The sequence below is a fragment of the Oppia nitens genome, unplaced genomic scaffold, assembly GCF_028296485.1.
Source record: "Oppia nitens isolate AA-2021 unplaced genomic scaffold, nextdenovo-longstitch-racon4-pilon3 scaffold4_pilon_pilon_pilon, whole genome shotgun sequence".
NCBI lineage: Eukaryota > Metazoa > Arthropoda > Arachnida > Sarcoptiformes > Oppiidae > Oppia > Oppia nitens.
In genome coordinates, this window is record NW_026533232.1 from 3659539 (window position 1) to 3674025 (window position 14487).

The window sequence follows — 14487 nt, forward strand, 5'->3', positions numbered from 1 at the left end:
ATGTTAGTCTGAGTGCTGTTGTTGAGTGGATTCTGTGGGGAGAGGAGAGGGATGTCAGTGAAACACCATTGATATAAATGTATATGTGTTCAGACTTTGTTATATATTACATGAAAAGCAATTTATTAACTTTAGAAACCAAGTCAGGGGCCGTCCAATTGTCACTGAATGTTATGATGTTAGCCGACCACCGGAGCTGATTGGCTGAGCACAGCCTTCCGGGAAAGCCCTGCTTGAATGGGCGCCGTTTACTATCGCATCGAAGCCAACACAAACTTACATGAAGAACATTGAAAGATCTGGTGTCTAATGTTGTGACCATTTAATCCTATATTGTATGCCATCCCGTCATGAATGCTGTTAAAGACCCGAAATAACAATATATCTACAGTTTATATATATATATATATATTTTCACAATATTTGTCTACAATCATAAAGTTTTAAATTCTGTGTTTATCAGTGTATTATAATAATAATAATTAAAATTCAGAGCAGCAATACTTATCTGTAGTAATAGTGGTGTTCATCTAAAATATATCTATAATTATGATGAATACTACATATTTCGATCACAACACATCGGCCACAGGTTTTTACAATGCAGTGCCCGCAGATCAGGCACATGCCTACCGTTCGGCTTATGCATCACAATCGGCTCTGTCATTAATGCCCACCTCTACATACCCGGCCAGTCTGAGATCGAGCCAAAGTGGCATTCAATCTGACGGCACAAACTATGACGGGTGCAAACTATACGATACAACATCTACACAACCGTTTAAAAGCGAAGCATTCAAAGATTGTGGGCTAACTAAAGAGCAAAATGGATTTAAAGCACCGACCGATCACCAAATGAGCAGCGGTTGGCCCAACTCATTACGACCATCTCCTTCATCAACTGCATTGACCAGCGATATGGCCGCCACAGTGGCCGCCTGTTCGCGACAAATGGATGTCTGGAATACTGGCTGTTGTAACACAACTACAATGACCGGTGCGACCATCGGTGGCAATCCTAATGCATTCTATCCCTGGATGGCTATTGCAGGTAACCATTTACTCCATATTATTCGCACATATACTGTAGAGTTGATTATCTTTAAAAACAATTTTCTCACATTTAAATAGACTATTACCTAAAAAATTCACTCAAACGTTATAATTATAATTAGAAAAAAGTAGTCTTATTGTGTTTTAATTAGTAAAAAAAAATAAATTTTATAAATAAAAAAAATTAAGTTATAAAAACTGAAATTTCAAAATTAAGTGAAGTGAAAAAAAAAATTAAGATTTAGTTTTTAAGGTTAGTTTTTTTGTTACAATAAAAAAATTTTAATAAAAAATTTAGTTTTAATAGTATACTAACTTCTAAAATTAAATATTAAACAAATTCAATTATTGGCTTAAATAATAAATTAGACAGAAAATGAATAAAATAGAAAGTATTTACTATATATTAAAAAATTATTGACATTTAAAATTCAATATTAATATATAGTAAATAACAATAAAATTTAATTTATTTGATACAATTATTGTAAATACGAGTAAATGTTTGATATTTTTTTTGTCAATACGTTTATTACAAGTGAATGTTTTTTGCAAAACAACTGAACTCATAATTATTATAGTAATAAACATTGTTTTATAGCATATCCCTTAAAGGCCACTAAAAAGCCGGTGCCTTAAAGATACACTAAAAATTGCTAAAATTTTATCACAACTTATTTGTAGCAAAACATTTTATTATTAACTAAACTATTACAGATTAACTTTTAGCAATAATTGATAATAATATAATAATAATAAATAATAATTATTATACTATTATAGCAATAACTATAATCTTCAATGTGTTTTATATTAGATCAAAATTTAAATTACATATTTTCAATGTTATTACTTATTTTAATAATTTTACATTTAAAAATTTACAATTACTTTAATTAACATATGAAATTATAGAATGTAAAGTATAGTAGATTATTAATTTAAAAAATAATATATAAAATTAAATAATAAATAGTTTGCAATAATAAAGATAATATTTATTATAACATTATAAAAAACAATTTTTAATATACATTTTATATACCATTTCTAATCAATTAGTCATTTGATAGCAATACCTTAGTATAAATTAATATAATTAAAAATAAATTTAAAAATTTAAATTTAAATAAATATAAAAATATAGTACTATATATGTACAGTCTGTATAATAATAATAAAATTAAAGCACCTTAACTATAACACAAATAATAAATCATATAAATAGTTACTAATCAGTATATAATCTTGAAATTTTTTAATATAAAAATATTTTGAATATCATAAAAAGAATAAATAAATAAATATAAATATATATATATATAGTATAATTATATATAAGACTCACTTATTTTAGTTGAATCATCAGTGAACCCATTTTCAGGCTATAATAAAAAAATATATCATAAAACAAGTCATTTAAAATGCTTGAAGACATAGCTTAATGTCTTCATTAAGTTACTATTTTGTAATTATGTAATGACAACAAAATAAGCAAAATATGAAAGTAATAGTTAATATTCACTTAAAATTTTAAAAACAAACACAATAGCGATGTGTTTCTTCTTCGAGTAAATCTTTGACTAAAATGATGTCTAAAGTGATGAACTGTTTGTTATAAAGAGATGTTTGCTTTTTTAGAGTTTAATTTTATTGCCACAGATTTGCATGAATTTACTTGTATTATATGCGTAGTCAACCAATTGCCAGGTATTTGAATAAATAAAATTTAGGCCATTGTCCCCTTACATAATATCTATTGAATAACCAAATGTCACAGTCATGCAATCAGATGACACAAAATAGCCCCCAAAAAATACCAGATTTACGACACTTAATGCATGAGAGAGCGGGTCCAACATGTTGTTTGAAACTAAAAATAAAATTTTACAATACTTTTAAAAGGAAATTGTTTTATAAGATACAAAAACAAGTGAGAGTCTGTTATATAACTCAAAATGTAATTCAAGAAACATATAAGCAATAAAAGTAATATACAATATATAGTTTTACAACTGTCTCTATAAATGTCTAATTTGGATGATCTTCCGAACCACTGTAGGTCTGGCCGGTGCTAATGGTTTAAGAAGGAGAGGCCGTCAAACATACACCCGATACCAAACACTTGAGTTAGAAAAGGAGTTCCACACTAACCACTACTTAACCCGACGGAGACGTATAGAAATGGCTCATTCATTATGTCTGACTGAAAGACAAATCAAAATATGGTTTCAAAATAGAAGAATGAAACTGAAGAAAGAGATCCAAGCAATCAAAGAGTTGAATGAACAGGAAAGGCAGGCACAGGCAACCAAATTGCAATCCAACTCATCCTCAAACACCAACGACACCAATACTAAAACATAAGTCAATTTTATCCATAATTATTGATTGTACTAAATGTCATACATGTCACACACTCTCTCATCACTCAATATATTGAAGCAAAGGTCAGACAATATTAGTTTCATTTTTAAATTATAAAACTTTGCATTTGTTTTGTTTGTACTTTTCATTTCTAACTCTACAATAGTGTCGGCATTTTCTTTCATATTTTGCCAAAAAAGACACTAATATTAAGTTTATCTTTCTATAAGATAGTTATCAGCATTAAAGCATAGTATCACGAAATTATTATAAAATACATAATTATCTATTAAAGTACAAGACTTGTCATTGAAGTATAGGTTATCAGTTGATAGTTAATCCTAAAATTGATTTTGTAGTAAATCTTCATATAATACGCCAATCGCAAGTATACGAAAAATGCATTAAACGTGCAATTATTTGATAAAAATTCAATATATTATCCATAATTTTACTAATATCTCATTAAAAGTTATCTATATATATATAAATATAATTATATAAACGAGACGTACATTAAATAAGTATACGTATTTGCTTTAACTTAAAACAAATGATATGCAGTATTTTGATTCATTAAATTTTATGTAAATTATTTTCAATTGTCATATAATTATATTATAATAATATACATAGTTAGATGTTTTGCAACTTAATTAAATTTTTTTGAATATATTATATATATACAGTATATTAACTTCATATGTAATTAATATAGTATATTGATACCAATAGGACTGCAACGTACAGTATAACAAAAAACACACACAAACACAATGTATACGAGTATTTAATAAATTAAACTAAAGATAAATATTATACGAAATTTTGTATTATACTATATATTAATTTATATTAATAACAATATGTCTATTCAGAATGTAGTTGTCCTCCGGGTTAAGCATTTGGTATAATTTGTTAAATAAAATATCATTTAAAGTAAAATTTTCTAATTTAGTAATTAATTATACAATGTCTTTCTCAATACTCATTAAATTTTAATTTTATTATCATTAAATATTTATAAAAATTATTTCTTTATTTAATTTGTTGTAAACATATGTTTATATTTATATCCAAAATACATATATTTAAAATTTCATATAAAGATATTTGTGTAAAATGTCGTTTATATTTCAATTATAAATAACAAGATTTTGATAATTAAGCCTTAAACTAAGTTTATTTTTATTTATTTATTTATTTAAATAATATTATTTTATATAAAATATAGTATTATATTTTAAATAATTTAAACAGTAGTTTGAATAAATAAATTAAAAATCAATCGATTCATATTGATTTTTATAAACATTCTATCAATTATTATAATAAAATAATATTTATATATTAAAAGCAATAATAATGTAAACTCAATATATTAGAGATTTTTTAAAAGTGTTTATTTCACAGTATTATTATAATAATGGAAATTTTAAACATTAATGAATAATTATTACTCTTATAAACAACAATTTTAAAATTTATTATATTATAGGTTTATATATTGCTTTAAAAAATTATATAATTAAAAAACCAAAAATTTCCAAAAATTACCCTTGAAAATTTAACTAAAGGTTTTTATATGTATTTAATAATATTATAATATTATTTCTTAGTTAATAATAAATTTAATTTATTTAATTCTAAAAATGTTATAAATCAAATATTTGTATCAAGTTTTAAAAAATCAAAATATACCTGTACAATTAAATGTATTTACTAAACTGATATGTATAATGTTAGTATAATATTAATACATACAAAGTACAAAGTTAATAATTGACTGTAAAACTAATGTTGGGCTCTAATTATATATTATTTTTTAAAATAAATAAATTGTAGTTAAAGTGTTAAGAAATAGTTTAGATATAAGTAGAGAGAATAGGGAGTCCATGGAGTCCATGGAGGACATGGAGAAAAAACAGGTTGATTGTTGAATAAGTAGTAATTCAAATAAAATTTATGCATTATTTTATTACAGGGCAACAAATGACGGCTCCTTATATAATATATGATGTTTTCAGTTACAATGTATTTATGTAGTTAGTTGTTATAAGTACTGTATAGTATATGATAGACATTCATTTGCTTATAAATTGTTTGCTGGCAGTGACTGTTTGATATGATAGCAAAATATAAATACATAATATATAATATATTAGTGTATATTGTGAATAATGTTAGTAAAAGCATAACAAAGTCTGGTATGTAAGAGATCTTTGTTTTTATGTGAATCGCGTTTTTAAATATTTAGATTTTGTTGGCTTTTCAAAGCACACACCAGTGCTTCAAAAAACAGTGTATATTTTAGTCGAGACATACAATTGCCTGACTTTCATCCATTTTCACGAAACCAACCAATCATTGCTTAACATATCGGAGCACTAAATAATTGCCAAAATCTCGTCTCTCACTCAATACAATCAAAATTTACTGTAAAATCATGTTTGGAGTCTCACTAAGTTTCACTCTATCTTTATATCTATTTGTTAATCTCTCTCTCTCTCTCTCTCCTCTCTCTCTCTCTCTCTCTCTCTCTCTCTCTCTCTCATACACACACACACAAACACATAAAGTGTATGCTATATATCATATGTTTTTACATATTTAGTTTTCTTTTCTCATCAAAGCCAAAGACATTGATCTTTTTAAATATATTTAATAAAGAAATGCATTTTAATTCAAGATATTTTACACACAATCATGTGTTGAGTGAAAACAGGGCTAAAATTAATTTTCTCTAAGTTTTCAATTTCTATATATTATTATATATTTTTGTTCAACACTTATAGGATTTGGCAAATATTCAGTTTGTATTTGCCATCCAATCAATGCTTGAACTGCTGATACACTGAGATAGCAGATAAAGGAGAGTAGTTATACAGCAGTGCACTAATAGAAAGGCATTCCGTACTAACCATTAATCTAATTGAATACTATTCCTAAGTGACAGACACACTACTAAAGGAAAGTTGGATATACATAGAGAAGCCAACTATTGAACAAACAGTGAATATAATATTGTGTTAGCCATGTCAGCCATGATTGCCTGACTCCCCAAATAATACTCTGTTGAATGCTGTGAATCTCATTTTGCTATTTAATTAAATATATTTGAAATGATGCCCTTTCAAAGCCCACTTATTTACACCCAGTTCCATATATTATTGATTTTTTAGTTAAATATATTAAAATATATGAATGAATTTTATAATAACCATAGCATAGCATTGAGTTTCCAATGACAACAACCCTATATTAGTATTGATATCAATAATTGATTAAAAATAGTAACACAAAATGTTTGCCATAAGTTTGAGTTAAGTTTAGACAAAACACTCGTAAATGTGACACAAGACTTATGAAAAGTAATTTGTGTTAGCAATGCAAATGTCACTTAAGTTTTATTACATCAACTTTTTTAGTGTCAAAACTTTAAACCTAACAACATATCTAATTATTGACTATATATCTAATAAACTTTTCTCTTTCAGTACAAATGTCTCACTTTATGGCATTTGTTTATTTAGATTTTAAATCAATTTTTTGTAAAATGTATTTATTTATTGTCAGAGAATTTTTCAATATATACATCAATTTAATAATATAAATATAATATAACATTTTATTTTTACTTATAAACGATATAAATACTCTATTGGTATAGCATACTTTATAAAAAAACATTGCATATATGATAAAATAAAGTAATAATTAGATAAATTGCTGTCTTACCCATATTTGTGACACTTTTTCAGAGACAAACCATTATATGACTCATTGATGCAAAAAGCCATAAACCATACCTTATAGTGATTATAATAGTGAAAAGCAATAATAATAATAATAATCACAAAAATATTATTAAAGTGTCATTTTGTTGTGTTTATTGACTTATCAAATGTTTGGTTATATTATGTATAAGAAAACCTTTTCAACAACTCATGTCTTTGACTATAATGACAACACATCACAACATTTATTAAAGTTAGATATTAACGTCTAAGTTATTGCATGACAATTGTCATCAAAAATTATTATATAAAATATATAACTTTTTGTATACTTATAAATTATGTTTTGCTGTCGTTAATATAATATAGCTATTGACACAAACTTATAACAAATATTGTAAAGTTGAAGAAATTTGAGTATCTTATGAGTTGCTTAACTATTACCAAATACTGGAAACAAACTGATAGTTTTAGTGAATTGTATGGTCACACCGGTAATACCCGTCATATAGTTTAACAACTTTCGACTTTTTAGTGGTCAACAAAACGCCTTTAAAACAACATTTTTGAGCGATTGTCTCAGTTTTATGATTGGGATGAGTGGTCCATATATGTGGTCATAAGCAGGCCTTGACCTGTACTATGTGTCAGTCAAATGTCTAACAATTGTTAGTGCAATAAAACATTCTCTTTTCATATCACTTTCACTTTAGTTATGTAATGATTGCGCTTTGAGTGCAATTTAGACCTCAGGCCTTATAGTGCCCCTTATAAACACATAAACATATATTGAAGTCGAAAGTTAGAAAATGTTAACTAAGAATCTGATCCAATAATGCCATTCCTATAATGCAAGTGCTATAAAACTATAACATTCACTCAAACCTATTGCACTTAACTCTCAAACTGTCCCTTATATTGTCACCAGACTTATATTGTCTTTTAGCTCTCTCTCTCTCTCTCTCTCTCTCTCTCTCTCTCTCTCTCTCTCTCTCTCCCTATATCTGAGTCTATCCAATACAGGTAATGTAGTATTTTTAAGAAAATACTTGTATAGAAGGGCAGACCAGATGGCCAACAATTTTAGATGCGATACTTTCTTATATCAGTCAGTCATAGATTCGGTTACTGTTATATAATGTAAATATAGTCTAGAATTTTATCTAAGTTTTTGCAATTTATTGATTTGTGTTAAATTTATTTGTAGTTTTGATATAACCGTGTAAATTAATTGTTATATATTTAAAAAAATATTTTGGTGTAATTTTATTGTCGGCAAACGTTTTAAATACAATGTTTTGGTGAGTATTAAATACATGATAAAAATGAATATTTTGGTTTAATTCAATGTATTTATAAACTATAAATAAGCAAATGCTTTATTAAATGTAAAAATTTTGTAGGTTTTCATACATTGGTCTAAAATATATTCATACTGTTAGTTAGGGTTTGACGTTTAACTATATATACTAATAATCTCTCTTTCTTTCTTTCTTTCTTTCTTTCAGCTATCAAATGAGCAAAATTTATAGTTTTTTTTACTGAAGAACTTGAAATTTATTTTAAAAAAGATAAGAAACAGAGACAGAGCCCTAACTATACAGTAATATTGAATAGCATTTTTCATTTAAACGTTTCTATCATATGACCCGTAGGTGGCTTTTCACTCGCCACTTGATTTTTAAGGCTAATATTTTCAATTTATTTAACATTATTTTAATATAAGTCTCTTTACTATTGAAAAAAATCATTTTATAATAAATACTATGTGTTACATATAAGTTATATATTTAAATGTTGAGAAAAATTGCTTTAATATCTGATGTCCGCTTCATATGTAACGCTGATGAATACCCGATAACACTAATATCACTGACACTGTGATAGTATAAAAGTAATAAAAATCTTTAAAAATAACTAAATAAGGCCTTTATTTTAACTTCTTTGAACGACTCATAAAATGCCGAAATATTTTTCAAAAATTAAATTATTTTCTATATTATTGAGATATGTTTCACAGATACAATATAAATATATCTCAATATAGAGCCTTGAGTATACAAGTTATAAATTGAACAGTAGTTAAATATTTATAGTAATAATCTGTACAAATTTATAATTATTATATAAAACAAAAAAATAAATGAATGAATGAAACCATATCTTATAGACAAAGTTAAATATTACGATAATAATAATTTTTATGTATTTATTTTTTGTTTTTTATTTTATTTAATATTGTATTTATAGTCATTTTTATAAAGTATAGTATAATACTTTATATACAAGCATTGAAAACTTACAACCATTTTATCATTTTAATAGCAAAACACGATATTAATTCATATGATTTTTAATGGTATAATTTTAGATTTCTAGATAAGTGTTATATAAATCATTTAAAAATTATGTTAAGTTATTACAACATACTTCATATTTAAATACAATTAAATTTATAATATTTTACTAGCATATTATTTATTAGCTATATACAGTAATAACTAAACATATAGTAATTTTAGAAATATATAAACATTATATTAATTTTTTAGTCTTTTGTTTAGTTTTATCTTTTAAAAAATTATTGAGTAAATAAAAAAATTTGCATTGTTACATAAAATATTAGTTTATAAAATTAAATCTATAATTTAAAAATTTTCAATTTTTAAAACTGCAATTTAAAAAATAAACAATTTTACAAATATTTATAATATGCATTATTTTTAATAAAATTTATTAATTTTTTATCACATTAAATGAAATGTAAAAATTAAATATTAAAATATTGTTTTAAAAATAATTTTAGAAATAAATTATTATTATTATTAATGAAGATATAATAATGTTTATCATATAAATTAATGCTTATTCATAAAACAAACGTCAATTGAATTTCAATATATGTTAAGATTGTTATTGTAATACAATTAATTGCAAATAATAATTAGCTGTTAATTTTTTTTATAAATCATGTGAAATTGTGATAATTTTTGTTATTTCTGTTTTTTGCGACAATTTAAAACCAATTTAGATCATTGAAAATATATTGAGATTAGAAATATAAACTATAATAAATATAAATTATAAGCTATTTTATAAGGTTAGATAATTTATTTTATATAACTTATATAATTTATATTATTTCATAATTGACTATTATTTTTAAGTTTAGACTTTAGATTGACTCAATGATTAAAATTTAACTATAAGTTAAGTTTGTTTTTATTATTGCATTTAAACTTTAGTTTTTATTAAAATTAATATTTTCATGATTATTAATCAATATTAACAATCTTAAACATAATATAATTAATTTACTTAGAACAATTAGTTTTATTTATTTAAAAGTAATTTTTCATTAATTTTTAATTGTTGTATAGCACTGTATGTATACAATATACACGTAAATTCAGTATATATTTTATATATAGGCATATTTAAGATCTATTAACTCACATGTGTATGCAAAATGTCAAATACGTATGTATTTATGGATAATACATATACAATATTTATTGTATGTATATTATGTACAGTATGTATACACATTAGGTATGTTTGGTTGAGGTTTTGTCTATTGTAAACTAATCTATTTTATTATAATTATAAATTATAATTTATTACATTTCATGAAAATAAACATAATATTAATGGAAATAATGTTAAGTTTATGACAGTATTTAGTAGTTGTTTTGCCATAAAAAGGCGATAACAAAGAATTTCTGTATTTGGTATTCACAATGAAATTGATAGCTTAAGAACTAATTGATTTATTAATGTTTTAAATTTATTAAATAATTTAGATGTATAATAATGTTAAACTATTTTATAATTTATTAGTTTTCTACATAGTTTTTATATGTAAATGTGAATTATACAAATAAGATCTCTTATATAAAAATATAAATTACAAAAACAAACTTTTCAATTTCAATTTATTTTTGTTTTTACAGTAAAACATTAATAATGAAAAATAGAAAGTTAGCCAAAACTCGTTTTTAAATATATTTTTTAATTAAGCTTAAGATCAGTGCCGACGCCAAGTAGTTATCAATTTTTAAAATTTTTTAATTTAGACTGAATTAGTTATCATTTATTTAGTATTATAATACTTTGTTATCGTTTAAAATAAATTTAACAATTTTATGGTTAAATAAGTAACAAAAATATGCCGTTTATAAAATGAAATAATTTCATTTAATTTATAAATAGTCACCTTTAAAATTATGAAATAATAGCAATTTTAAACTCATATTAAATAAATTTAAAATCTAAATATATATGTTTATAATAACTATTTTGAATCACAATATTTATTTTAAAAAGTGTAGTAATAAATTATAGTTAGTATAAGATTTAAATAATTAATAGTCTAATAGACAAATAGTAATTTATTGATAAAATATATTGTATATAATCATATTTATTAAATATATAAATTAAGATATTTTCAACCACAACACTCTATTTATTTTAACAATTATTACTTAAATAAATTAATATTATAGAACATTAAATTTTATCGAAATTTTATTAAAATAATAAAACTACAGGTCATCAATGATAATAAAATAATATTACAAATAATATAGTTTTAGCTTTAAATTTATAAAAAGAAATTACCCTTTAATTTGCTATTTATGTCTCTTTAAATAGTAGCTTAAATAGATAATAATAATACTAATATAGTAATAAACATTAATTAATTTTTTTGTTGTAGTTTTATTCATGTTTTGTAAGCCACAAAAAGTGTTGTGTTATATAAATTGTCGGCATTTTTATTATTTGATGTAATATTAAAAATTATATAAAGAGAGAAAATTGTTGTTAAATGGAGGCATTAAAGCCATTGTGTCACCGATTAGTCTCTACTATAATATTCCAGTGATTGCCTATTTAATTGTTATTTTAATAGTAATAATAGTAATTATTTATCTAAATGAACATATAATTTGTTAATACAAGTCATTGGCTTTTCATTTGACAATTTTTAATATTATAAATAAAATGCATTTTAAAATAATTTCCATATTTAAAGCCACATGACGTCCATATATAGGGCCTTACTATCTCTCAGTTAAAACTCCTCTCACAAAAAAATAGTAAAAGCATTTGCTTTACAATTATATATGTGTTGAGTGCCGGTTGGCTCAGCACAGCAGCGGCACAACAGTGGAGCACTGGTAGTACAACCAGAGTCAAGGCCTAACTTTCATTTGAGGTCTTATTATGTGCAACATAATACACATTATATATTCACTGTATTATTATGTAGCACTTGTATGGCCTTTAAATTTACCAAAATTTTTTGTGTTACTCCAAAAAAACACAAACGGATAGATAAAAATTGAAAAGAGAATACAGTATTGAATTTTTCAGCTCTCAATTACATTGTTATCATTATATTTGAGTCTATCGTGAGAAACATTCATAATATTGTTACCAATAGTTTGTCTCTCAAATTATAATCTTACATATATTACATAACATATCATTAAATTTACTTTGTTTTTAGGATAGGACTATACATATTCATCTATTTTTATCTAACAATTATAGTGAATTAAATGTAATTTGTGTATATTATATAACTATTGCAATTGAAACTATCACTATATTTATACATATAGCATACATTTCATTGTCTTTTATGTTAAATATAATATTTTTACGACTGAAAAAAGCATTCAAAATCAATATTTTGGTTTTTTCTAGTAATGATTGAATAAACTAAACCTATATTTTTAGTCATGTATATTATTAAACCGGTATATAATAGCATTAATCGATTTTATTGTATAAATGCGTTCATTCAATGAATTTTCTCTTTTGTTTGTCTTTTATTACTTTTTCTCTACTCTTCATCAGAAAAGCCAATCTCAAGACAATAGATCTTTGATGTCGTTCATTGAGTTTATGGCAAATCGATAATAAATACGATATGTAGTGTTTATTGTGATTTCCAATATATTTTATTTAAATAATCGATAAAAATGCCATTTTATTTAGTTTTTGTTACATGTTTTATACAATTGTATTTTAAATACATTTTATATTAAATTTTCATAATAAAATAATACTTATAATAAATTACTTAAAAACCATTTATATGAAGTTTTAATAGTCATTTGCAATTTAAAAATCTTCTACATAAATATTAATTTATAAATAAATAATGTTTTTAGTGTATTATATTTAAAAAATGAATATACAGTATTACATTATATGAAATTATTAAAAAGTTTTTCAAAATTAAAATAAAATACAAAAAGCATTGAAAACATGTGTAGTCCACCAGATATCGCGTGTGAACTGTAAAGAAACGGCAGGTTTTGCTGACAAACATCCAGTGGTCGCTCTATTCTCTATATTCTCTGTTACCAATTGTGTACAAAAAAGTTGTCCGATAGAGAAGCACAGGAGCACACCCTATCAGAGCTTAAATTTAATATTTGACAACAAAAAATAACAATTTTTACAAATAGATTATTAGACTTTTGGTTTTTATTATCAATTTAAAAACCCATTACATAATAAAACATGTAATAAGAATCTCTTGTTTTGCATTCATCACAAATATATCTGTTATACAAATACTATAAATATATATTTATGATATATACTGTACATAATGTAATAAATATTTGTTTGTTATTTAAATGCATGACATTTGTGTTCACATAAGCGAAACAAGTATTTAAATCATTAGACTTATTATTTGACACAAACACACATTAGTAACAAAATTGTGTACTTTTATTATGTTATTAATTGTCTCACTATTGTCTCTCTATCTCTATCTCTGTTTTATATTCTTTATTAATAAACATTTCAAAATATTATAGTCACCACTGCTTTCATTAGCACTTATATTGATTTAAAATATTAGTTATTATTATTTTTTTACAATTAATGGTTTTTTAATTATTGATTTTATGGCTTGTAATCAATGCTTTATAATATTAATAATTTTTGGCGTTTTATGGCATATATCTTGCTATGTATTTGTTAATACTTTAAGTTTTGTGTTTATCTTTGTATGATTATATCACAGAAATAAGCTTTAATTTCAAATAAAAACTAATAATATATATACATATATATATACTGTATATATATATATAAAACGCTTATATAATGTACCGTAATAATTTATTTATTATAAGGTAGTAATATTTATTGTAACATATAAATAATAAAAAGCTTTTATAATTTTTAACACTATAATAATGACAGTTTTAGCGACAATTTATGACTTTTTTGATGTCATTTTCTAGTTTTTTTTTAGTTGAGTCAGACTTTTAGTTAATTCTGAAAAATAGAAAATTGA

General features: G+C 23.5%; 1 protein-coding gene across 1 annotated transcript; it reads left to right on the top strand.

Moving 5' to 3' along the window:
* The first annotated feature begins 549 nt into the window (after nt 1–549).
* On the top strand, nt 550–3467 carry LOC128960491 (homeotic protein ultrabithorax-like). The gene is made up of 2 exons (XM_054306587.1): nt 550–1051; nt 3116–3467. Exons 1-2 carry the CDS (start codon nt 550–552, stop codon nt 3418–3420), a joined length of 807 nt encoding a protein of 268 aa, XP_054162562.1. The 3' UTR covers nt 3421–3467.
* Nucleotides 3468–14487: the final 11020 nt, after the last annotated feature.